At 37.7% G+C, this 27,256-nt stretch overlaps 1 protein-coding gene across 1 annotated transcript; it reads left to right on the forward strand.

Moving 5' to 3' along the window:
- The first annotated feature begins 56 nt into the window (after positions 1–56).
- ZBED4 (zinc finger BED-type containing 4) lies at positions 57–26,023 on the forward strand. Its single transcript, XM_041405489.1, has 3 exons — positions 57–187; positions 6,814–6,890; positions 20,728–26,023. Exon 3 carries the CDS (start codon positions 21,133–21,135, stop codon positions 24,649–24,651), a length of 3,519 nt encoding a protein of 1,172 aa, XP_041261423.1. The 5' UTR covers positions 57–187; positions 6,814–6,890; positions 20,728–21,132; the 3' UTR covers positions 24,652–26,023.
- The last annotated feature ends 1,233 nt before the right edge of the window (positions 26,024–27,256 follow it).

The raw sequence follows: 27,256 nt of genomic DNA on the forward strand, positions 1-27,256 counted from the left end.
GCGCCTGCGCCCCGCGCCCGCGGCGGCCGAGCCGGGGCAGCTGCTCAGCGTCGCGGCGGCGGCGGAGACAAAGCGCCGGGTAATGAATGGGACGGGCCCGCCCGGCCCTTCCTCTTAACTCCTTCGGGCCCGGCCGGGCGGCGGCATTGGCCACCTCCGGTTTTCCCCGCGGCAGCCGCCCGGGGAGGTGAGTAGTACTGTTCCGGCACCGGGAGGGCGCCGGGCAGGGCGGTACGGCTCTCTGGTCCCGCACCCCCCCTCCCCCTCCCGTGCCCGCCACCGCCGCGTTTGGCCTCAGTGGCCTCGGTGCCTTGCGCGGCCCGGGACCTGCGTCCCGGGCCTGGCGGCGCCTTGTCCCTCCCGGGAACGCCCGCGGGACAGCGCCGCTAGGCCGGGGAGGGGGCGTGTGGCGGCGGGGTAGTGCAGGAAGCCGGGAACCAGGCCCGGGGTGCCGGCTCTATTGTCTGCGGGGCCCCGCAGGGGGCTCGGACGGCCCGGTGAACGGAGGTCGCTGGTGCCTAGGGGTTCGGTCTGTCCCGGGCCCGCCCGGCAGACCCCACCTTCCCCCGGGCGAGGAAGGGTGCCCGCCCCGGAGCCAGGCGCGCCTCGAACGCCCCCGGCGTTGTGCGCGGCGCGGGCCGGGCCGGCGGGACCCGCCGGGGCTGAGCGCCCGCGCCCACCTGGCGGGGCCGCAGGAGCCGGGCCCGGCAGGGAGCGGTGACCATGTGGCCGCTGCTATCCCGACCCAAGATGGCCCAGGCAGCCCCGGCGTGGAGAGCCCATCGCCCTCCTCAGGGTGCGAGCCCGGGACTGGCGACCGCCTCGGGTACAGGCTCCCGAAACGGGTGCCGAGACCGGAAAGCCCGGGAATTCCTAAAAAGCGTTTCCCCCCCGCGAGAAACAGGACACGAGGTGGACAGGCGCCCGCCAGCGGCTTCGGCCGCGGTGTAAGCACCGCGTCTGTGCTTGTGTGCGGTGAAATTCCAGCCATCCCTCCTGGGCAGAGTCGCTCAAGAATGGTGTCTCGGAAAAGTGCAGAATTTGGCTTTCATGTAGTGCTGCTCTCGTTTTTCTGCTCGGGGCGTGGTAATTTTTACTTAAAAATGTCTTGTAAATTCCAAATCTACACTGAGACAGCTGTTGGTGTTAGAGTGCTTGTGTTAGAATGCTTACTGGGGTTCTCAGGGTGTCTGATACACTTAAAGTTGTCTGCTGTATATACAGCCTACTAAAAGTATAAAAACATGTATTATTGTACTGAAAGGTAAAGTGTCTTTTGCATTAATGGTGATTCTATTTATCTTTGCTAAGTTTAGTAGAGTTAGGCTTTGCAGTGTAGAGACCTTTCTCTGTAGTGCTTATGTGTTAGAAGCAGTCCTGTCCTGTTTCTGGGGGGGCCTTTGAGAAATTTCAGTAATTTAGCATGAGCTGTCATGCTACACCTATAATACTAAGCAGAGAAAGCATTTCAAGCCCCCATAATATGAATGTACTTTCCAGACTTTCCTTACATGTTGTTGTTCTTATAGCCCAGTATACATGTTTTGCTTTTCAAGAGCATGAGCACAGTACTTTTCTTCTAAAGGTTATCTCCAGTAATGCAGTGTTTCACTTTAAGAGCAGGCAGGCACCCTTGGGAGGACATTAGTGGTTTACATACTGGGGGGAGTGAAGTCTGGAAGACTTTATCAACTATCCCCAAGATACTATGCTGCTATTAGGAAGCCTGTGTTTGTGCAAATACTGGGCAGGGACATTCTAGTTATTATTCACTGTGGAGACTGGTTTTGCAGAGGAAAAAAAAATTGTTCAAAACAAAATAAATTCTTTTGCATACTTTAAGAAATTTGGGTGCTGTCCACTAGGTATAAGACCAACAGGCAAGGTGCTGGCAGTTTTTGTACAGTTGGATGTGTGTCTGCTTTGGTAATTTATGTTGCTAATACCTTGCAGCTTTAACAGATGTTGAGGAATTTATTCCATAGGAGTTCTCCAGAGCAGTCAAATGTAAGAATTGATTGCGAATAAGTAAAATTAAGTATCTAAACTAAGCATCGTGGATAAAAGTTTTCTAAACATTTGTACTGTTACATAACAATAACTCTTTTACTTCTTGTGGTGTAACACCCCCTGTCCTTGTGACTACTCTGCCTTCTTGGAAGCTCCTGGTGAGCCGTGACCAAACCAGCTGAGTGGTGAAGCATCCCTTGGCTATACCAGTTGGGCTGTGAGGCACTCCCTGATCATACCAGGAGCTCTGGCTTGGTAAAGGTGGGAAACAAAGGATAAGCAATTACTGCTTGTAGCCTTGGTAAACCATTTACCTGGCTGTAGCCTGAGTGGAACGGTACCATTGTTACTGCACTTTGGGGAAAAAAGCTTACTAGTTACTGACTTGATTTACAGTCAGGAAGGAAGGTTACTGATGGCCAAAGTCAGTCAGCTTCTGACCCTCTAAACAGCAATCCCAAGCAATACTGTTTGGGCTTGCCTGGACCGCAGCAGCCTGTGCCAGCACCTCCCAGAGCTCGCAAACCCTTAAGTTTGTGGTATTCAAGGACTGTCAGCCCCTCTCCCCCCACCTCCATGTTCCTCAAGGTGTAACCATTGCCTGTTGAGAAATGCAAAGGCATTTGACATATTGTAGTGAATTTGAGGGGAATTTTTTATATTAGCTTTTGCATACATAGAAATAAATGTATACATCACTTACCTGTATGTATGTGAATTGATTGTGGTACAAGTGTTAATATTTTGAATCATTAAGTCATTGTTATTGTTGCTGTGAAAACTGTCAAACCCCCTTGTAAATGTTAAAGTGCTCAAGTATTAAGTTCTGCTAAATCCTTCTGCACCCTTATCTTTCCACCCATATCCTTCGCAGTCTTACTGCTTTTGCACTCACAGCTTTTGTGTAAATCATTCCAAATTGCTTCTTATTTGATCTTCCTTTGCATGCTTTAGTCTGTGTAGTAAGTAGTAGAGTGAACCTTGCCATTGAACTCTGTAAAGTTGCATTTTCACATATCCATATTAAACCCTGCTTTTGCCAGTACCTTTGACAGTGTTTCTTTGAGCAGCCAAACAACTAATTCATGACATCTGTATAGGCAAAATTGTAACAGGTACAGAATTCTCATTGATAATGTGAGAGGCAAAGTATAGATCAGCAGAAGGCTAGACAGGTGATGAGCTTAGAGTAATGTTTGCTATCTTTCTGTTACTTGGTCTGCTGCAGCCTCTCTATCTAGTGCTTCCCCTTACTATGGCTTATTTTATACTGAGACAGTAAATGTGCAGAGCAAGAAGCTGTGTTTGCAGAACAGCCAGTGTCACAGGTGCTTAGTGCAAGAGGGGGTCTTCTTCAATAAGTATTAATACATCACTAAGACTATAACAAGGCTTTGGAAAATACAGGAGTGCAACAGAATTTTATATGTTTATTTAAAATTGTCCATCCACTAAAGTAGAATAGCCTATCAAATACTTTCAAAAACTAGGTATTACAGAAGGAAGTAGCCTTTGAGCCTGCTGGGTCTTTGTTTTCTTCTCCCTTTTTTCTTCGAATTTGTTCTCTGAGTTTTTAGAATCCTAAATACATTAACTTCTGAGAGGTTTTTTTTTCCCCCTCTGAGAAAGTTTGAGTTAAAGAATATATATGTTGTATTTCCCAAAAGCTTGCTTCATTTTATTGCCATTCACACTAAAGAATATTTACAGGGGGGGTTGTAAATCCTGTTTTCTTGCAGCTTGCTTTTAATTTCATAAGAGTTTCATCTTCAAAGTGAGCATGTTTTGCTATGGGGTTGCCCCTATAATGAACATTTAAAATAATCAGCCATATGTAAATAACATGATGATACATGTATATTGGCTTAGTTTTATATAGAAAGGAATATTATAGATAGTTTAGTGGGGAATTTTGCACTGTATAGAGCAGAGTGTTTAACTCATCATGACTGCCATTTTTTCTGAAGCAGAGAAGATCTTTGTGTTTTAGTAGTATCAACATAAGTTAATGTAATTTACATCATGTTACCTGTAGTAGTGTATACTGTCAAAACAGACTCATAAAGCAGGAGTTCTTATATGGCAGATGTGCCTAGTTTTCTGCACATCTTTGACTAATTTTTTTTCTATTTGTTATTGGCGTCCTCAGTACTGGTCAATTTACAACTATGGAATTGTTTCATTTCAGCCAATTAGTGAAAAATTTATATGTGGCCTAACGGTAGCTTTCAAAGGAAATCTAGAGTTTAAAGCTCTCAGGTCAAGAAGTAAAAAAAAAAAAACCTAAAGCTTTTATCATAATTGTTTTCTGCTTTTTGCTTGTTTGTTTGGTTTGGGTTGTTTTTGTTTTTGTTTCTTTCTTTGTTTGTTTGGTGAAGGAAAGAAACTTGTATCCCAAATTAGTGTGATACATAGTTTAACCATGGTAGTATTGTTTTAAGTTTGGGGTTGTGGTTTTGTTTTGGTTTGGGTTTTTTTGTGATGAGATAGAATTCAATGTGATGGGCTGTTAAAGCAACAATAGGGAAAAGCTTGATTTTTAAGGCCCTTCTTTTCATTCAAGTATGATGATTCAGGATGCGTAGTGATTTCTTTTTGTATTGAGCAACATATTGGAAGGTGAGGTATGAGTATTTTCTATAGTCCAAGACTGGTTTTCAGTGGATGTTGACATAAGAAATATTATTATATTACTATAATCTGTATGTAAACTCACAACCTGTGTGCTCTCTTTAGCAATTACTGCACAGTTGCTTCCTTTCAATCTCTCAGCTCTTTCCCTTCCTCCTTTGTTTAAAAACATGTAGGGTGGGACAATCCCTCTCTGAAAGTTTAGAAGGTTACTAGTTTTTTGTTACAGCTGTGTGAAAGGTTGTTTTATTTTTTTTTTTTTTTTTTTTTTTTTTTTTTTTTTCTTTACACTGTCTTTTAGTTTGTGTTCACTGGTGCCCTACAGATATGTTTTTCCTGTAATGTGTTAAAGTAATTTTTGCAGTGACTATTCAGAATTTCTGTATATTTAATATAAAAGCCAGTTCTGGGGTGTACTTGTTAGCTTGCAAATGAAGGTTGAAAATAAGATTTTTAACAGTTAAACATTTTAGCAATACTTTTTTGCAATTATTTGCAAAATATATGGGAAAATATATTTAATAATATATTTTTCTCATGTGACAATGATAAACGAATTTTTACCTGTTTTACTCCAAATAGGTTAAGTGACTTTTCAATACTTATTCTGCTTACCTGTTGCTGTAATTCTATATGCTGAATCAGTGTCTGCCTCTAAATAAAATAATCTCTTATCTAAAAAAAAATATTTTTTCTTTGTTATTCTTCTCAGAAAAATAAGCAATCAAGAAAACCCAAACATTAATTTGAATTGAACAAAATGTTTGGCTGGGCTTGAAGCTACAGTCATCTTCAACAAATCAGAGAGGGGGAAATGGAAATGGAAGGGTTGAGGGGTTCTGGTATTTTTAAAGACATCAGCAAGCATAAAGATGCATATTTGTACTTTATTTTGCCTGTAGTCTGATAGCTCTGGCACTTGCAAGGAATGTGGGAGAGCCAGGTTCACTTCCCTGCTTTGCCTGAGGAGCTTAATCCACATCTGAGGAGAGTTCCCTAACTGCTCCACTGAGCACCGTGCCTCTGGTGGGTCTGTGTCTCCTTGGCTGACGCCTTCCTCTCCGCATACGTTATTTAAACGTTGCTGTAATAGGGATAGCTACAGTATCTCTACAGTCAAATTAGCAGCAGCACAGCTCTGGAGGTGTTTCAGTTGCTTCAGAGGAGATACTATAGGAGTGTTTTTAAGTAAAAAATATCAGTAAGAGAACTGATACATAGTTCATTTCTTGATGCACGCTAAGCCAGGCATCAGGACTGTTTGCCCTCTGAGAGGTGATCTCCTTCCCGAACAAAAAAATCCCTAAATGCGGGTATATGTATGCATGTGTGTGTGTACATATATATATATATATATGTATGTATGTATGTATAGTGTTAAACATCTCAGTCTGATTAAGAAGAGCAATCACTGCAATACAGGAGAGAATGCGTTGTAGATTATGGAGTTTCTAAGGTGACAAAATGTTTTCTTGGTTTGTTTGGGGTTTTTTCAGTGTACTGGGGCCTCTGCACTATGGCACTCATGTCTGTATATTGATGAGATCAGTAGGACTGAAGTTGCAAAACTCAAAAAATGTGTCCTGCAATAGACAGCTTTGGTCTGTTTAGTTGCTAAGTCAAAATTTGTGATCTAATATGCTCCACTTGCAATCGCTCCTTTCTCATACATGGGGAATGATAATCTCGTGTTGTTTCTGTGCTATTGCATGCTGATTAATACATGTGGTTAGTGCAGTGTATAAGCAATATGTTTAGCTTAAGAAGAGAAGGTGTAACAGGTGAATCCTTAGTGCATGGAAAGGTGTCAGCAAACTCCTTTGAAATCTTGCATGTAATGTAGACTCTGTTTCATTCAGCATAAGCATAAAAAAATGGAGCAGTGCTAAAATAAATGCAAAAATTTTACTTTAAAATTTTGTCTTAGCAGTCATCTGAGGGGTTTTTATTATGTTTTTAATTTTCATTTTGCTTTGGAGCTCTAGAAGTGATAATGTCTGATTTTTCTTGGTAGCTGTGAGAATTAGAGATTTGAAAAGAGGTGAGAGTCATGTAAGTGCAGTTTCTGGAGCTGTCACTTAAAGAGAAATTTGAAACATCCCATGAGTCGCCAATGTGACAGTTAATGTGTTTAAAAAATAATAAAAGTAATTACTTTCTTCTTTTCCTTAGATACAATCATCTCATTAAGTTTGAGTAGCAAGTATTTAACCTCAAATGAAGCCGCCTGCCTGCAATGGAACAGATGTGTAAGTTTGTTTGTTTTTCTCAATAAACTAGTGAGCAGCTTGTTTGTTTTGGGTCCTGTATCATTATTTTTATTAATTTAAAGGAAGACAATGGAAAAAGGGAATGAATAATTGTATGCCTGTGCAGTGACTTTTGTGGAGCTTAATAAATTAGCAGGAGGCTTGTATGAGTGCCTGAGCCTTAAAAATTAAGTTTGGAAGCCTGGATATCTTTAGAATGGTACAGAAATAGTAACTATTTTATGATTTATGGGGCATCTCTTACTCTGTGGTATCAGCTGGCATCCTTACCCTGAATTATACCATTTAAAAAGGGGAGATAACTTAGATGCTGCATTCCTCATGTACTCAAGTTACAGGTGTCTTAATTGGATTTTATGTCTTCACTGAGTGAGTTAGTTTCAATATTTTCTTCTAGGGTTTTTTTCTGAAAATATTAAAACTTTATATATTGAATTTGAGCTTTTGAATACATAATTTTTTAGAAGCCTGGGATTCCTAAGTAAAATGCCGTAGAGAAAAAATTGTGCATGTGAAGATAAGTGTTTATGTGTGGAGTAACAGTGAATGTTGTTATTGTATAGTGTTTCAGAGCTTTGTATTTATTTCTTATGCCATCCTCTCTGTGTCCTGAATAAAATAGTTCAGTTTTTAAACCATCTGTATTATTGATTAACATGCAAGCATTGGTTGCATGCTAGCAACCGATGGACAAAATGTTTAAGATGGAGAAAATGTTGCACTTGAAAGTCTTGGTGGGGTCATAGAATCAGAATAAGGGACCTTTAAAGGCCACCTAGTCAAACCCCTTGCCATGAGGAGGGACATCTTCAACTACACTGTATCACTCAGGGCCCCATCCAACCTGGCCTTGAATGTTGCCAGGGATGGGGTATCTACTGCATCTCTGGAAAACCTGTTCCAGCATTTAACCATCCTCATTGTAAAAAATCTGTTCCTTATATCTAATTTGACTCTACCCTCTTTTCATTTAAAACCCTACCCCTTTTCCTACCATTACAGACCCTACTAAAAAGTTTGTCCCCATCCTTCTTACAAACTCCTCTTCCTGAAAAGCTATTCTAAAGTCTCACTGGAGCTTTCTCTTCTGAACAACCTCAACTTTCACAGCCTTTCCCTATAAAACTGTGGTCTCTGTAGGAAGAGAAAATTGAACATATGATTCAGATTCATTCCTTGAAGGAAACTTTTCCTAGGTGACACATATAGAAGATGTTACACATATAGGAGATTTCATTACATACTAAATCTGCTTGTGGATTGTTCTTCATCAGTCTAAGCAAAAATGAGATGCTAGTGCTTTTCAAACAGAGGAGAGCTGAAGAGCAGGAGAGAGTAGTTGTTGCTTGTACCAGCCTCCCAGGTCAGTTTTAGACCACTGTAAAGAAATCTGACAAAAGGGACAATGTTGTTTTTTTTTCCAGAATATTCAAAAGTTCACTCTTCATGTAGTTAATGCTGTATTCCAATATACTCATCTCAAGGTCACTGAATGCTTTGGACAATTTCAGTATATGTCAAGCACTGTAGTATATTATACTTGAAGTGCCTTTCCATTGTGACTCTCAAGGTTAAATGCCTTCAGTGAAAATAATCCACTTTAGTACTACCTGTCTAATGAAAATGAGTATCTGGTCTTTGTATTTTCTAGAACTATTTCTTGATTTATAGTCACATATGAAATAATTGTTGACTGCAAGCTCAGTGTTCTGATAGATCCTTTCTTAATCTGTGATTAAAGCAGCACTCTCTTGACAGTGGGTACCTTAAAAACAGACACTTATCTAGAGCTGCAGTCTCCTGAGAACAAATATTCTGCTGTCCGGATGTTACCTTTTCTGTTGAAATTTTAAATTTTGGTAGGTCAGCAGTGTTACTGGTCTAAGTCCTCTAGCATCCACTGTAAGAATTAATCTTTCAGCGCATATGCTATATAGTAATTTTTATGTGCAATTTAGATCATTGAAGAAAATCTAGTTCCTGATTAAAGGGGTCTAGTAGTGCTAGAAGGTGGGAGAGACCAAAGCATTGTGAACACTGCTGCCTGCTTGTCTCACACCCAACTACTGGCTCCTAGCTCACGACAACTTTTCTTAATATAAGATTTGAGACTGCAAATCCCAGTGCTAAAATGTGGCATAGCTCATGGCAGTCATTTTGTGTTTTTTTTACTCTGTGGTTCCCCTTATTTATTCTTCGTTAAAGGTGGAAGCATGATAAACATGATATGGGAGCGTATGCACAGATGGGAGCAAAAGAAAACAACTGAAAGACAAGAATGTAAAACTCTTTTCATGGGAGGTTGTCACTTGCTGTGACTTGCATTAGTAGCTGCTGAAACAGTGGGAAGAGTGGGTCAGCTTTCAGGGAGTCAAACTGTGCTGTCAGCAGCAACCTTGCTTTGGTACTGGGAAGCAGGAGAAATTGAGGTTCTGTTCATTTACTTTTTTAGTGATTTTGAGTTGTCTTCAGTGGCTTATTGAACTGTGGGGAGACCATAATCCATTTATGACAGGAAATACAATAATGCTCATAAAGAATAGGAAGATTCCTCACCCTTTTCTCCAAATGTTTTTATTTCCCTTTTCTATTCCTCAGAAAATATTAGGTTTATTAAAATAATTACTAATGATAATAGAAATCAAGTGAATTGAAAGGGTTATCCATTTCTTTTCCTTTTCTTGTACTAATAGTGTTGTGGATCCTGCTCTGAATAGGACACCCATGTAGTTGTACTATGTAAAACTTACTTAAAAAATAAGTTGCATTACATTAATTAAAGCTCATGAACTTCACTGGTTAGAATAAGCACTACAAAAAGCTTTATTCTTAATTTAAAATTTCTTGTATTTTTTGCTCCTTGAGCAAAACCTTATTTGGTCAAATTAAGATCTGTCTATGGCAGGAGGCTGGTTCTTCTATGAATCATTTCTTTTGGGAGAAGAAGCTATTAGAAGGAGCTATTTGTCTCCTTGTGGTGGGAGAGTATCTTTGTACTTCCTGCTAGTGCTCAGTGTGGTGCTGGTGGAAGTAGTGTTGGCTTCCCTTAGCTTGGTGGTCTGACTCAGTTAAGTCTTTGCAAAATCTCACCTTACCTTGAAGCAGATAAAGAGAATATATCCCTAAAAGAGGTTAAGAGGGGAATACCTCTTGTCATGGAGGCTAGGAGCAGGCTGGTTGACAAGTGAATATGGAGGTATGCACACTCATTTCTCCCTCCCTCTCCCCTGTTCTGTGAATAGGAGGGTTTGTTTTGAGAGGGAGAGAGGTCTGATCATTGTTTTTTTAAACTAGGATTTCAGGTGAAACTGTCAGATGCTACTGATGAATGTACAGTTTACTTAGAAAATACAGAATGACAAAAAATACTTGAAAGAGGCATAAAATATTCACCCCTATTATGGGCATGTGCCTTATGCCTGCATGTGATATGGAAGCTTGGTTTTAAAAGTTACCTCTTGCTTTGTTACAGTTCTAAATTACCTTGGATAGTATTGTGAATGTTGTTTTCTGTTTTATTTAGTAGATTTAGTACAGAGATGATCTTTTCCTTAAAAAAAAAAAATCTAGACATGCTTCTTCAGTTTAATACATGAGGAAGAAAGAAGGTACCTTCAGTTGCAAATGATTCTCTGAAGAAATTGTTCTTTTCCATACTGGGTGTCTTCTGACTTGCAATTAAGTTTTGTGACAAAAGAAAGATTAAGGTTAGGTATAAAAAAACCCCTATGAAGTATTTAAACTACTGTTCATACACTTGAAAATGTTTTTGTGGTTTTGGGTACTATGAATCTAACCTTCCTTTGAGTTCACAAACATTCCAGGATACAAATGTTTTAATAGAAGCATAGTATTATGTCATGTTACACATATACAAATATTATGTATATAAATCATGGAAAACCTCTCAATAGCACTGTTGAAACTGTATGAGAACATATAATTAACTGACATCAATAGGAACACAGAATGTGTTTGATTGGTAGCTGTGAAAGTTTTTTAAAACTGACACCTTCAGACTTCATATGGTTAGCATGGAAATAAATTCTGCTATATGGTAGTCTTAGCAGTTTAACAGTTCCAAATAGTTCCATTTTGTGTATCAGAAAAATTATAGTTGTAACAGGTTAATGTAATATATTCTACAAAGAACTCAGTTTACATTCTGTGAGGTCTTTTTCTGCTTTCTACTTACATGGATGTTTTCAGCAAGAGTTCCAAGAAGACTGACTACACAAAACGTGGTGTGTCTCTCCTAACTGGTTGTTTTTTTTGTTTTTCATCATCCTGCCTATTCAGCTTTCTTCTTCACAAGGGCCTCATTTCTTACTGTTTTAAATAAGCCTTAAAGTGCTTGAAGTTACACTCTTACTGGATTTAAAGATAAATAAAAATAAAACCCACAAAAGTGTATGGTTTTTATAGTGTTGCAAGTTAGGAAGGTAGAGTAGTCAGTAGAAAAATCACTTGTTCTAATCCTATCCCTTTTACTTGGTCAGCTGTGGGCTGCATGGGAAGAGAAAGAAAAGAGTCCAATGGGCTGTTGAGAGAATTGATCACTTGGAGAGAAGAGTTGTTAGAGGAGCTTTGCTTTGAATTTTCTAATGCTTTTCTGAAAGCAGGCTGCTGTTCTCTAGCAATATGCAGTAAATCTTTAGTCTTTTGCCTTTCATTCTTTTCTGACTTACCTATTGTTACTGCTGTTTTGGTTTGCTTTTCCTGTTCTGTGGTAATACTGATGCATCTTTTCTACTCTGTTCTTATTTTTATCTTCTCCATTTTGTGTTGTGTTACTGCAACCTTCATTCATCTCCTGTCAGCCCCAAAATGTACAGCATGTGATACTAAAAGCAGCTTTGATGTCCTGCTCTAAAAATGCTCTGAACCAAACAATACATGCTTCAGCTGTGTAAAAAAAAAATCTAATTATTTTCTTAAGAAAACCAGCTTATTTCTTGTAACATTAAGATTTTCCCCATCATATCAGCACATGATATTTGTCAAAATTATAAAGAATAAAAATATCGAAATAAATGTATAATTTGCTGTAGCAACATTGAACTAATGTGTAAGGCTTGGGAAAATACTGCTTAAAGTTTTAATGAAACTATTGCTTAAAACAGTGGCATTTTAACAACTGAAAGATCTGACATTTGGTAGGTGTGAACAATAGCTCAGAAACATATCCTGCAAGTATTGCATGCCTGATAACAAGAAGTAACACTTCAACACTTGAGACAGTTTGGATCCTAGACAAATGTTGACATGATTTACTTAATGTGATAGATCTGTTTTTTATGAGTAACTTCTTAGTAGAAGCTGGGACAAATTATTAGCATGTGTAGAACCTGGGGTTCCTTCATTACAGTGTGCTGCAATGGGAAGTTAGTAAAGGATATGTGAAAGGATATAGCCCCATTTGAGATCTGATGGTATTTTTAGTGCACTAAGGAAAAAAAAAATAGCAACAATTAAAGGCTTATCAGGTGGTTGTAGGTGTGAATAGTGCTACTAATTCCAGTGATACATAATGTTATGTGTGGTGGTAATGCAACATGCTTCTTTGTTTTTTTACTAAAAGTTGGGAGTGATGTTGTTTTGACCAGGGTATTGTTTTGTTGTTGTAGCTTTACATTTTGATTTTTCTTTTAAGATAAATGCTGCTCAAAACCGTATGGAATGGGGATTTCTGTACTATGGGCTTTAACATGTTTAAGAGTGTTACTTAAGTCTAGGTGGTGGAGGATGATGCTTCAAATAGATATATGCTTAATACATTTGCAGATAAATCATGAAGATTGATTTCCCCAGAAATAAGGTTGAGCTTTGACTCAGTACCCTGTATCAGACACCTGCTTTATTCTTACACATGCTGTGCAGTGAGCCTGCATCATTGTGTCTGATAAAACATTTGAGTACTGAGCTTGTTTACAAAACCCAGTGAGCTGAATGGGAGTGTCAAAGCCTGTTAAAGAAGTCCTCCTGTGTAGTCACAGGGTGCAGAAAGGACCTCCATGCTTTCTAAACTCCTTCTCCGAGAGGAGCCGGGGTGTAGCTGGATCCAGTCTTGCCCCAGACTTTCCAACTGTTTTTGTCTAAAGGATCACAGAGGTGTAATTGAATCTTTGTACAACTTTGTCCTGCATGATTAAGAATGGCAAACCATATATATCTATATAAATATATATAATGTATTTTGATAATGATTAGATATAAATAATTTAGATAATTATTTACTACACAGTGCAGGAACTGTAACAAATATTATATATAATACAGTGCAGTATACTATTAACTATATAATATAGTGCACTATGAAGCAGTTGTATTGAAGCAGTTGTATCAAAGCTGGCAAAACAATTAAGTAGATTGATGTTACTCACCCATAACAATGACCTTGGGCAAATCTCTTTAGCTCAGCCTCAAGGAGTAAGAGGAGTAACCTTGAGGGATGTTACCCATTTAAGGGAGGAATCTCCATACATACACTCCAAGAAGGCTTATGTCAGAAAACCCTGCATTAAAATTTGGGACTGGGCTTTTCTAATGTACAGTGACTGATGATGGTCAGATGTCAGGTCAGATGTCTCCAGCTGTGTCAGCTCAGCAGCTTTGGACAAGTTATCAGTAGTCTCACTTGTTTGTTAGTTTATCCGGGAACAGATCTACCACACCTTCATCTCATTATCAGGATGTTTAGCTTTGGGACTGTTGAGTCAGGCTGGTTTCAGCGTTATTCGACACCAAAAGCAGCATGATGCTCCCTTCTTCATTTACCACTTGTAGATTTGCAAACGGCATTGTTCAGGTTGGTTCACAGCATTCCAGGCAGAGCATCCTGCTACACCACTAAACAGGGATACCAGAACTAAATGTCAGCCCGATGTAAATAATAAACATGCTAACTTGAACATCCTTATTTCTATCACACTTCAATTAATATGAAATGTATAATACTGTATAATAGTAATGTACCATATTTTAAAAGCATTATCTCAATTCTTTTAAGAAGTTTTATGATTGAGGATATGCAAGTGTAAGAATTGAATGAAGAACTGGATCTTCCTTTTTTTAAAATAAATATTACTTTAAAAATATAACTTAATTTCCACTTTGTCTCTGTTCCAAAGTATTTTTTTTTAATGATGCTAATTTGGAAATCATATTGTTTGTCTTCAGTTTTACCATTGTCATGAATTATTTTCAACCTTTTACACATTGGACTATGAGCCAGTGTAGTTTTGTGCAGGCAGAGATGGCATGCACACTGTTGCACATGATTTAGGGTTTGAGGTGGAGATACTGGTACAAAGCTGGAGCTTTTCATTTTGAATCTTTTATGAGGTTTCAGGGACTATTTGAAAATGATTAGTAAACAACATCCCATTGACTTTCCATGTTTACAGCAACAAGAGAAGGAAACAGCTGTACAAATAAAAACATCTTTCAAGAATAAGAAGCTAAATTTGAGGAGTTTGAGTTCCTAGAGTGTTAGTGTAGTGTGTGGTGGTTTCATTTTAACACTGTCCATTTAACAATAGTCAAAGGTCTAAAATTTTCACTTCTGAGCTGTTACCTTCTTGAAGTATTATTAATTTAGAGGTGGTAGGGAAAATCGAAAACAAAGAAGAGTTCACTAAACCAGAAAAGTGTAACTTGGCACTAGCAAATCTGTTTTAGTGCTTAAAATAATTTGTGTTCACCATAAAATTACTTGATGTTTTGTGAGGCAAGAAAGAGGGGAATATTTACATTTAGTGGCCATTTTTATATTTTTAGTCTCTGCTGCAGCTAAATTCCTCCATTTGTAATTAGAGTTGAGTACTCAGAGTGTAATGGTGACTGTTGTACTCAGCTTTCTACACCTTGTTTTTTTTCTCTGCCTACAATGACTGGTTTAGGCCCCAGCTTACACCAAGCCCTGAGTTTTCCAGTAACATGAAGGGACATGAGTGATCTTTGTACCTCAGCAAATCAGAGGTCTCTGTGTCGTGTCCTGACAAGTGGCATGAGTGCACTGGGGAGGTCACAGAAGACTATTCTTGTCAACAAGGAGCAGTGTTCAATTATGGTGGTGCTGTTTCCATTCTTCATTCCTTTAAGTCCAGATGGAGGATTTGGGGTTGTGGATGTGAGAGGTTGTTTTACAAGTCAGAGAGAAAACCTTTCTAAAACCACAACAGTTACTGGTTTTCATAAGACCTGCCTTTCAGGTGACTTAAAAGTAATGGAATAGTAAAGGTGTCACCTCTTTTCTCTTCCAGCAGTTCTCTACAAATCATGCTTCCCGTGAAATCCAGAATGACTTGTGTCTTCTATTAAGCCCGACTTTCTGTACTTTATTCAAGATTAAACTATTGCATACCTCTAGTTCATGCTTGTACATCTGTGCCAATTCCTGTGAGCTTCTGTGAGACTTGAAACTAGGACCCACCTTGTTTCAGTGTGACTGACATGCCAATTTTGCATTTCTAATTCTGCATTTTTAGTGATCAGTATCTTGCAAATCTCTGTCGTTTCATACAGGTGAGCTAGTACTGATATTTTGTCGTAGGAAATCTCCATAGATAAAAGGCACTGTTTTTAGTTTTTCTTCTTCAAGGGATTTATAACTTTGAAAAGCAGTAAGGTTCATCTGGACTATAAATTTATACTAATAGATTCTGCTGATTTGTTTATGATTTTGGATGTATATTCTCTGGATTTTTGAGGGGTTTTTGTGTGTGTGTGTTTCTGTTTTGTTTGATTGTTTTGCTTTAGCAAATATTCCTTTATTAGCAAAGTACCTTCCATTGCAGTTGAAGCAAATAATTTCTTAAAGTATGTATTTCTTATTGCTTGTATTGCTTGCTCTGAGGTATTTCTAATGATGCTTGTATCTTTCCAAAAATAAACAAGATTAACACTATTATAAAACTGACATTCGTTTGTGCAAATTACTGTTAATGAGCTTTTATGTACATCTTAAGCTCAAAATCTGTCACTACTTTTAATTTTTTTTTTCAAACTAGTAAATGCTTTTACTTTCACTGTCTTCACATTTCACATGTTTCTTGAAAAAACTCTTCTTGCATTTTGCAGGTGTGTCTTTGTATTTACATTACATGCTCTTCAATAGTAATGTATATTTTTTTTTTGTTTTAAACATTTTTTTCTAGACCATTATTTCCACCAAGATTCTGTGATATAATCAAGTTCATGATTATCGCCTGACTATTCAATTTAAAGTGGTTTAAAGCTTACAGGCCACTCTGCTTTACAAAAAATAATCAGCTTATGGTTTGGTGTTCTTGCATACTTTTCATACTTCTCTGCGTGTTAATGTATGTCTCTGCAATTCTGAGACACAAGTGTTTCACTTTTTACCCCCTTCCTTCAGCAGTGATTTCTTCTGGTCATGGCAGTTTGCTGTGGCAGTCAGGATCAGTGACATCCTCCAGACATTTCTTGTCAACCACTGTATGCTTTCAGTAATCCCATTTTGAATGGGAAATCCTATAAAATATTCTGTAGGCTTCACCACAGCAAACTACTGCTCAGGAGCTAATAGTCCAGAGTAGTGCATTTGAGTAGAGAGTTGTTCTTTAGTTCTGTTTATTTTCTTTGAAGACTGTTTTGTTGCAAGGTGTCTCTTTATCTCATTGTGGAGATTTCAAAAGCATGAATCACTTTGAGCTCACTGCCTGTAGCTTTTTGTACCTTTGAAAACATTTTCCTTCTTGAAGATCCTGTTTGTTTAGCAGTAGTCCTTAATTTTGAGTAGCTTGGGTCCAAGGGTAAATAAGCTATGTAAACGTGGTCATAATCAAACTCGTACTTCATTCTAGCTGATTATAAAATTTTAAAACATCCTTTTTTGTTTCTTATTAAAACAGACTGACTCTTGCATAGACTTGGCATGGGAGGAGGAGATGAAAAACATACTTAGGTTTCTGACCCTTAGTATTCTGGGGTGTATTCTAAAGAAAGTTTCAGCTGAATGTGCAAGAGTGTTTGAAGGGAAGGAGCTTGACTTAATTTTACATGATGTAAGATCATAACAGAATCAGAGAATGATGGGGGTTGGAAGGGTCCTCTGGGGATCATGTAGTCCAACTCCCCCTGCTAAAGCAGGTTCAGCTGGATTAGGTTGGACAAGATCTTTGTCCAGTCTGGTTTTGAATATCTCCAGAGGAGCCTCCACAACCTCTCGGGGCAGCTGCTTCTAATGCTCTGTCACTATCAAAAGAAAAGTTTTTACTTGTATTCAGACAGTCCCTCCTGTGTTTCAGGTTTGTTCTAGTTAGATTTCCTCTAACCAGACTGCCATGCTGATTGCAACCCTCTGAGCTCTGCCATTTGGCCAGTTCTCAAAGCAACAAAAATAATTCTTAGACATTTGAAAGAAAATGGAAAAAAAAAATACATTCAAAGTCTTCTAAGGGGCATCCAGCTTTGGGGATTTCCCAGGAAGTGATTGTATCCTCTAATCTCAGCTATCTCGGCTCATTTCTAGAAGGCAGCAACAAGGTCGAGAAAAATACATACTACGTAGCCAGACACCTATAACAGCCATAGAGTGGACAAGATATAAATAATTTTTTCTTGTCTTACATTCAGTCATAAGTAGATTAAAATAGTGTAACTGACCACCATGTAAGTGCTTTTTAACAGTGCTAATAGCATAATAACTCTATGAACAGCATGCAGGCATTTTCACAGCGAAGCGTAAATATAGAAATAACATGTAGCTGCAAAGGGAGACCTAGGTTTAATTGCACAAAAGGACAAAAAACACGTGAATCAACAATTCAAGCAGTAAAAACAATCAGAAACCAAAGATACAAAATAATCAGGAAAGATTTCTGGTGGACCAAGAACAATTTATTGTCCAAAAAGAAAGAAGATAATAGGGTCAGGTAGCAGATGAGATTGCTTCCCACATGTTTTGGTGGAGGAGAGTATGAATATTGAAAAGACACAGTGGCAGCAAGGAGACATACGGAAGAAAGAAGTCTGCTACCACCGCGGTTCCTGCTTCAGAGTCCAAACAGCTCCCTCACCTCTTTACCTCAGGCAGTAACTAAGACTGTCAAGGACTACAGCCATCAGTATTTAACTACATGGCATCAGCTCAGTGGTATTGTGTACTCAAAGCTAATTTAGGATAAGGTGATTAGGGCCTAAGTGTTTGAATATGTAGTGATAATGGCTGATAGTGATTAAGAACTTAACCACCGACAATGTGTTGTTAATGAATGTCAATCTAGTTAAGCGTGGTTATAAAGTTTGAGACTGGTGTTATTTATCAGGTTTTCAAATCTTCCCATCGCAGCTACTTTAAGCTTCAGTGTTAAGCAGTAACTGCTTATCAGGACAGGGACACTTGAAGCGGCTCTGCAGACTTTTCTGTTTAAAGCCTAGAATTGGTTTTGCACAGTTGAGAAATTATAGGAATCAGGATAAAGATGTGATTACCTGTTTTGAGTCAAAGAAATTGCACACAGCTTCATCAAAACCCAATGCTAGTGGATATATACGTTTATTTTGTGTGAATCTAGCTAGGAATCTGTAATGTCCTTATTGTAACTTGGCATTCCATGCATAATTTATGTTCTATAAGTTCTGCACAAGCCACTCGCTTGTGAGCCTTTCTATTCTGTGATCTTAAGTCACAACATCTTATTATATTTTCTTGCTTTTCTTGTTTGCAGTACAAGCTCCAAATTCACAGATTAGATCAAAGTAAAGATGAAACAAAAATCCTCTTGAATTGATTGCTGTTTTAAAATGGTGACTGTGTTACACTCTCTCTCTTGTCCCAGATCCACATACATCCGTATCTTCAGTATGTGTGTGATCTCTAATTTCTGTTTCATTCAATTTTATATTGAGTCATGTAAATTTAGTCTGTCTGCCAGAATTGTTCTCTGATGTGATTTCACAAGCCAATGGAAAGTCCTGTGTGATGTAAATTTCTTGTAGAAATCTACGGTTTTTCTTCAAGTCTTTCCTTTCATTGTTCTTCATGCTCAACCCTCATCTATTTGGTATCTGAAAACAGATTTTTTTTTCCCCGAGAATAAGAAAGGCACAAATACTAAAACTCACACAGAAAGAAAAGCAGAATTACTCCCTACCTCTTAGCAAGTTCTGACTGCTTCATCTCCCTTTTCTTAAAATAGCTGCAGTAAGACCATTGCCCCTCCTTTTCCCTTCCCCTTCCCTTGCACTGGAAAAGAAAGGAAGTTATCACAAAGATAGGCTTTCCATACATCAGAAATCCACAGAAAGTGACTGTTTCTAATTTCTCTTGTAAACAAACCTCAGAGAAAAAATTAGTTAAAATAGGTTACAAAGCTAATATGACATTGATCTTGATACAGGGGGGAAATGTCAGTGTGAAAAACAGCCTTTTTAATGTGTTTTGTGGCTGTGGCTAATTTTACTGTTGCTGAAATCACAGAATATGCTGATTTGGAAGGGACCGATGAAGATTATCAAGTCCAACACCTGGCCCTGCACAAGACACCCCAAGAATCACCCCAATTCTCCCTGTGTTTTAGTAACACATAAAAGTTTTGGAAAATTTTTAAAATAATTTAAATTTGTGTTTTGGCTTCAGCTGTGGAGATAGAGTTCCATAAAATTTAGTTTGCAAAAATTGCAATGCATAGTATACCATCACCAGTGTGATGGCCAAAAATGTTTGTCTTGAATGAAGGCATCAATAACTGCATTAATGACACAGAAGAATAAATGAGAAAGGGTTTGGCAAAATTTAAAATTCTAATATAGTTGTGGTGGGAAAAAAAGTGACTGATAAATGCAGACAGCTTCTTCATATTTGTGAGGGACTACTCGGTTCCAGTTTCTGAGGCTGCTGTTGCCCTTTTGTATGCAACTTTATGTGCAACTTCAAAAACCTACTATTTGTACTGGAATTGGTGAATAATCTTTACTCACAACTGAAATTAGCTGTCTTGTTGAAAATGGGCTTTCTAGTGCAACCTTTGGGCATGTGAGGGACTTGAGCTGGCAGTGCTGCACTAGGCACCTGCATATGCAGCTGTGCGTGTCTTTGCTTCTGAGTGATGTTGCTACACTTTTGGAAGACCTGTCTGTCTCTATAACATTTATAGAGCTCAGTTGTGCTAAATTAAATATTTCAGTTTTTAATCAGGGAATTCTAAAAGTAGCTTGTTTCTATACCATGTTGTTTTCTGGCAGCATTATGGCATGAACACAGATGTGTGACTATGGTCAGAAGCAGAGTGATTAGTGTGACAATGCTGCCTTACCCTTGGAAGTTACTTGTTTTCTTTTCAAAGACTGCTGTCAGTAATGGTGGGCTCACATGTACAGGACTGTGATACAACATTTGATTTTAAGTACATATTTCTATGCTAACATAATTAAATGCCTGCTTGTGTTCACATATGTGGGTAGGTATAGACACTTTACAGTATATGGGTTTAGACAGATATGTGTGTGTGTGTACTTCGGTATATGTGTGCATGCAGTGGTTGAATGATGATGTAGGATGAGGCATAGGTATGTGCAAGCAAATATGAAAGTGATGCTTGGACTCTTTTTTTGTCAAAGTTAAACCAAAGCTGCATATGTAGACACATATTTGCCTACAATAAATATATTGAGTAAATGTTGGCCTTTTTCCTTTTTTTTTTTTTTCAATAGTATATTGAATTATTTTTATCTCAAAGGAGAAAAAACCCAAAACATACAGACTACCTAGTGCCTGCTTTCATTTCCCTTTTACTGTAGTTCTTTAATGTGCATTAGTCAACTTTGTCTTCTGATTTTTTTTTTTTTGTAGATGGTGTAAAAGAATCTCAGTTGCCCAATCAAGATGAACAGAATGGCTTTCTTCAACAAGAAAATAGAACATCCATTTTTTAGCATTATATCTACAACATGAAGCATTTAGCAGTAGCTGTCTTTGAGAACATTCATCTATGACCTGAAATGTCCTGATCCTGGGAAAAAAAAATGGGATTCCATTAATTAAGTCTATAATTTTTAAATGAATTTTCATGACTAATTATATTTGCTTATGCACAACACGGATACAGAATTCATAAACCAGAGATTATTTTAACACATGCACACATTTTGTTTTACATTCAGTATACAAGATACATAATTTTAATCAAATTTTAAATAATCTTTTAAATTATCTATATTTATTAATAAATGAAGTCTTGGCAAGAATTTATCATCCATGGACATGAGTAAAGCAGATTGCCCCGGAATGGATGATACTTTTGTATTGGGTAAAATCAATAACTTGAAAGTAGAGCAAGAAGACAACAGCATTAACTGTACTCTAGAAAGAACGGATATAAAGACAGAACAAGATGATTTCAAACATGCAGACAGCAGTGATGAACAGGAAGACAAAGAAAAGAACTTCATTACAAACAACTCTGGCAAATATTTGTCTACAGAAAATGAAGATGATTATGGATCTCTTTTTTCTCAGTATAGTAATACGCTGTATGATGTAGCAATGGAAGCTGTGACACAAAGCCTCCTTTCTAGCAGAAACATAAGCTCCAGAAAAAAGTCACCTGCTTGGAACCATTTTTTTATATCTCCTAGAGATAGCACTAAAGCAATATGTATGTACTGTATGAAAGAATTTAGCAGGGGTAAAAATGAAAAGGACCTAAGTACAAGTTGTCTCATGAGACATGTGAGGAGAGCACATCCCACTGTATTAATTCAAGAAAATGGAACTATGCCAGGTATATCTTCCTTTTCATCATCTACATTATTGTTGCCACCTCAGTCTGCAGATGTTGGAGATCTGAGTTCTATGTTATCCCCCATAAAACTGGTCAAGAAAATGGCTTCTAAAATACCATCTCCAGATCGAATAATTGAGGAATCAGTTTCTATTGTTTCTTCTGAAGAAATATCAGACCTCTCAGTTTCTGAAAAGTGCAGCAAAGAAGAAGTCATGGTTGGTTCATCTCCACAGCAAGCCAACAACCAATATGATGACACTGTTGAGAATGTAGCAGAAAAAACAGTTGTAATTCCAAAGAGTGCATCAGGTTCTAGAAGGAGATCTGCTGTCTGGAAACACTTCTATCTGTCACCTCTAGATAATTCTAAAGCTGTTTGCATCCACTGCATGAATGAATTCAGTAGAGGAAAAAATGGAAAAGACCTAGGAACGAGTTGTTTAATAAGACACATGTGGAGAGCCCATCGTTCCATTGTCCTGCAAGAGAATGGGGGTGGTACCAGCATACCACCTCTCTACACTGCACCTCCTACTCTCTTGCCTTCTTTACTACCATCAGACAGTGATCTGAATTCTATGTCATCCTCTCCTGGAAAACTAATGAAAGAACCAACTTCTGTTTCCTCTTCTCCAGACAGAATCTCAGAGGAGATCCATACTAATCTCACTTCTGGAGATGCTCTAGTGGAAGACTCAATGCTGTCATCTTCTGATGATATAGGTGAAGTCTCCTTTGTTTCATCTCCTGAAAAACAGTGTGAGGGATTAGGTCCATTAATATTTGAACCTACTGCTGTGTTTCAGCAAAATAAAAGGATTATGAAAAGGCTTAAGTCAGAAGTCTGGCACCACTTTTCACTCTCACCTGCAGACAGTCTAAAAGCAGTATGTAGATACTGCAGTTGTATGATAAGTCGTGGTAAGAAAGGAGATATGGGCACAAGCTGCTTAATGAGACACCTATATAGACGCCATCCTGATGTAATTGGAAACCAAAAGAGCTTTCTCGATGTGAGTTTGGCAAATTCACCTTATGCTACTTTGGCTTCTGCAGAATGTTCATCCTCAAAGTTGACTGACTTGCCTACAATGGTTACACATGATAATCAAATTATATTTCCTGTTAATAGTAAGAAGACCTCAAAACTGTGGAATCACTTTTCAATTTGTTCTGCAGATTCAACTAAAGTAATATGTACACACTGTGGACGTATAATAAGTAGAGGGAAAAAGCCAACAAACCTAGGCACAAGTTGCCTTCTAAGACATTTGCAGCGGTTTCATAACAATGTATTGAAAACTGATGTCCCAGAGACAGTATTATCCTCATCTACGGATAATCACATGCCGCTCCGCACAGAATTACTAGGATCTTCAAATTTTGATGAAACCAATGACAAGTTTTGTGACTCTCATCCAGTTGCCAAAAAAATCACAAGTCTTGTAGCCGAAATGATTGCACTTGACCTTCAGCCATATTCTTTTGTAGACAACATTGGCTTTAACAGGCTGCTTGAATATTTGCAACCTCAGTATTCTTTACCTTCTCCATCTTACTTTTCTAGGACAGCAATTCCAGATATGTATGATAATGTGAAACAAATAATTATTTCACATCTTAAAGAAGCTGAAAGTGGAGTGATCCATTTTACATCTGGAATATGGATGAGCAACCAAACACGAGAATATCTAACCCTGACCGCCCACTGGGTAACATTTGAGTCTTCATTTCGGCCACAGTGTGAGGATTATCATTGTTCAGCATTATTAAATGTATCACAGATCGATTGTGACTACAATGGAATCAGTATTCAAAAACAGCTAGAATACTGGTGGGAAACGTGGATTACTTCCATTGGACTTCAGATTGGGATTACTGTTACTGATAATCAGAGTATAGAGAAAACTTTAAATGAAGGTGATCATTCAAGTGTACAATGTTTTAGTCACACTGTTAATGTAATTGTAAATGAGGCTATTAAAAGCCAGAGAATGGTTCAGAATTTGCTTAGTATTGCAAGGAAGATCTGTGAACGCGTCCATCGGTCAGCAAAAGCAAAAGAGAAGTTAGCTGAGCTGCAAAAAGAGTATGAGTTGCCTCAGCATCAGCTAATACAAGATGTTCCATCCAAGTGGAATACATCATTTCACATGCTTGAACGCCTTATTGAACAGAAAAGAGCAATTGATGAAATGTCAATAGAGTGCAGCTTTCGGGAGCTAATAAGCTGTGATCAGTGGGAAGTCATGCAGTCAGTGTGTCATGCTCTCAAACCATTCGAAGCTGCAAGTAGGGAGATGAGTACACACATGTCCACTCTAAGCCAAGTGATTCCAATGATTCATATACTTAACAGGAAAATAGAAATGCTGTTTGAGGAAACTATGGGCATAGATACTATGCTGAAATCTTTGAAAGAAGCTATGGTGAGTAGATTGTCCTCCACGCTTCATGATCCAAGGTACATTTTTGCTACACTTCTGGATCCCCGGTATAAAACATCGTTATTTACAGAAGAGGAGGCTGAACAATATAAACAAGACTTAATCAGGGAGCTGGAAATAATGAGTTCTACCTCAGATGATGATAAACCTGTTTCCAATGGATGTGATATAGGTTCACCATCTACAAATTCTTATGGGGAAGATAATCTCTGGTCACTCATGGGTGACATGAAGAAAACAAAAGACCTGAAAGAGAGAGCAAAGTTACCAGAGGAAATGGTGCTTTCTTACTTGGAGGAAGAAGTGCTTGAGCATAACTGTGATCCTCTAACTTACTGGAACTTTAAGAAGTCATCTTGGCCAGTACTGTCAAAATTGGCTGTGAGGTTCTTGGGTTGTCCACCAAGCATTGTTCCTTCAGAAAGATTGTTCAATACATCCAATGAAAGCAACAACTTTAGTCAGTCAAGGTTAATGATTGAACACTTTGAAAAGCTTATCTTTTTGAAAGTGAATCTTCCTTTAATATACTTCCAGTATTGAAACTAATGAACAAACTGCTAGACTAAATCTATTGTTGCTCACTGGATATTAACTATCTATAACTTGGATTTTTAAATTGCTCCAGTAGGGGCCATGTATGACATCTAATCAGTGACTATAATTCCAAATTTTAGATTCATTTTTTTCAGCTTTCAATATGTCTACATGTGCCTTATTCATAGTACTTCAGGCCAGATATTGTATATATGTTTTTTAAAAGTTCACACTAGAGATAGCCTGTCTCATCAAATTATACAAAATTATGTAGGTTTTAATCCATAATTGTAAATGAACTTTAAAAAGCTCAGTCATTGTTTTAATAGAATGGCAAAAAAAAAAAAAAGGAAAAAAAAAAAGATGTAAACAGTTCTATTCTGTAGTTTTTTATTCAATTATTATGTAAAAACCATAAACCAGGTACTGTATTTTAGTTGAACATTGCTTTAATTACAAGAAAACAGGTTTTGTAGTTGTCAAAAGAAAGCTGTACGTTAAAGATGGGGTTCAAGCTGTCTTTTTATCATATGGTGTTTTTAACTGCAAGCCCTAAAGTACTTAAAGGATGAAGAAGAGTTGTTGAGGAAGATGTGTTTACAGGAGACTGTTGACTTAATATCTGAAAATAAATCTTAAATTTAACATGAGATGGAATGTCACTTATACAGCAATCGGTAGTAAAATTTCCCATTCTGGGTTCTCCTGTTCAGGCTTTACATTTTAAATGAATTACAGAAATAGTCTGGGTATTTATAAAAGGTCTTTGGAAGTTCTCTCAAAGTTTGTGAATTAATGCTTGTTATTTAATGCTGTGTACAAAAAAGGCAAGAAACTTACCAAGAAGACTCTAATGTCATTTTGAAGCCTTTTCTAATCTTTAGTGCATCAAAACTCTAAGGTCCCTAATGTAAAAATTGAGCCCTTACTCCTAATGTAATTTCAATTGTGTAGAACAGTCTTTCTTAAATCTCCTAGTACAGAAATACTGATCTTCTGGTTTTCAGTAATAGCCTTATGGATATGGTGCACTGCTTAGAACTTTATGTAGTAGGATTGATTTCTAACTGTTGGTGTCCATCAGGCAAATGGGAATATAAAGCCTTTAAAGCTTCAAAAAAGATGGAAAAAATAGCCAGCATTTTAATTTGAAAGGAACATTCTCCTTAGTTTTTCTCCAGAAAGACTTATATTTTAATTTCAGTTTTCATTGAATACAATTTTGGGAAACAAGTCATCATTTGCCTATGACCTTTTAGAAAAGTTGTAGCTTTGTTAAAATACTCTACCTATGCCTAATCTAATTTTGCATTTACTATGTTTTAGTGTATTTATAAATGGTGAACTCAGTTTCTGAAATTAAACATTTTATTTGCAATTTTCCAGTGGTAGTCAACACTGCCTTTTATTTTGAGATGGATTTAAGACAACCATTGACAAAAAATTATTTCAAACAATTGTAGTCATAAATATACGACAGAACAAGCTATGTGAAAAGACAAGTTTTCCATTTAGCTCTTTTGACTTGAGCCTGGATTCTGCTTCTTTTCATTTTCCAAAAGCTGTTTTAACTTCAGGAAAACTGGTTGAATTACTTCCCAAGTGGCTCTGGTTTCCATGTGTCATTTCTCTAAACATTTTACAGTTTCAGGTATTTCAAGTGTTATTCCATCATGTTATGTTTATACCTATACAATTTAAGTAAACTACTACGTAGTGCACTTGGGAAAGACTAATACTGCTTTTTTCCCTGCAGTATTTTAAAAGATAATGTTTACTTCTATCAATAGTCAGCATCTCTTTGTTCTTCTAGAGTTAAATGAGAATAGCACACATTTTTCCTGCAGTAATAAAAACAATTTGGTCTAGTTTATATGTAGCTGGAAATAGGTGAGTTTGAAGCAGCTTATTGGGAAACATGTTTAAATGGTTACTGGTTAATTATTATCTCGTTGTTTCTCCTACATTTTAACTGTGAATATAACCTTGACCCTTGTAGAGGAGATTTTTAATCTCTCCAAACCAGTGGAGAGAGGATGAAAAAAAGCCCATTTTTCTTTATAAACAAGTGATACAATTTTCACTCAAGGCTTGAATGTAAATACAGCCTGTGACTTAAAGCATTGTGGAGTCATATCAAACAAGGAGGAATGCTGGCAGTGAACAAGCTCACCTGAAAATCACAGTTTTCTGGACTCAAGAATCTTGGCTCCTCTGAAGGGGAGTCTTTGCTGTAGCTCCTATCAAACTCCCTGTGTGGAAAATTGTAGTGATGGCATTTTGTAACCCATAATCTGCCTCTTAGTCAAACAGGTAATTAATTGTATAGTCATGCTTTTGTTGTCAAAACATCTGGAGAACACAAGAACTAGTCACTATTTTTAAAAGTAAAATTTCATCAAGTTAGTCTACTTTATTTGTACCTATGATTTCCCATTTTCATTTGGATTTTTAAAGGGCTTAGTTCTTAAGACCACACTGTTTCAGTGTCAGCTTGATTAAGAATGAATTAAAGGCTTATGTTAGAATTTTTTTAAGATAATATGCAAGCCCAAAGGACCTTAAAATTGAAACATTTAATTCTTAAATAAAAATAAGGGAAACTGAGAAC

Source organism: Onychostruthus taczanowskii, unplaced genomic scaffold (genome assembly GCF_017590055.1).
Source record: "Onychostruthus taczanowskii isolate IOZ18803 unplaced genomic scaffold, ASM1759005v1 scaffold23, whole genome shotgun sequence".
In the NCBI taxonomy this organism is placed as follows: domain Eukaryota; kingdom Metazoa; phylum Chordata; class Aves; order Passeriformes; family Passeridae; genus Onychostruthus; species Onychostruthus taczanowskii.

Bases quoted from the DNA above. Each gene is read 5' to 3' on its own strand.
- ZBED4 (XM_041405489.1), top strand. From the start codon at position 21,133: ATGGACATGAGTAAAGCAGATTGCCCCGGAATGGATGATACTTTTGTA.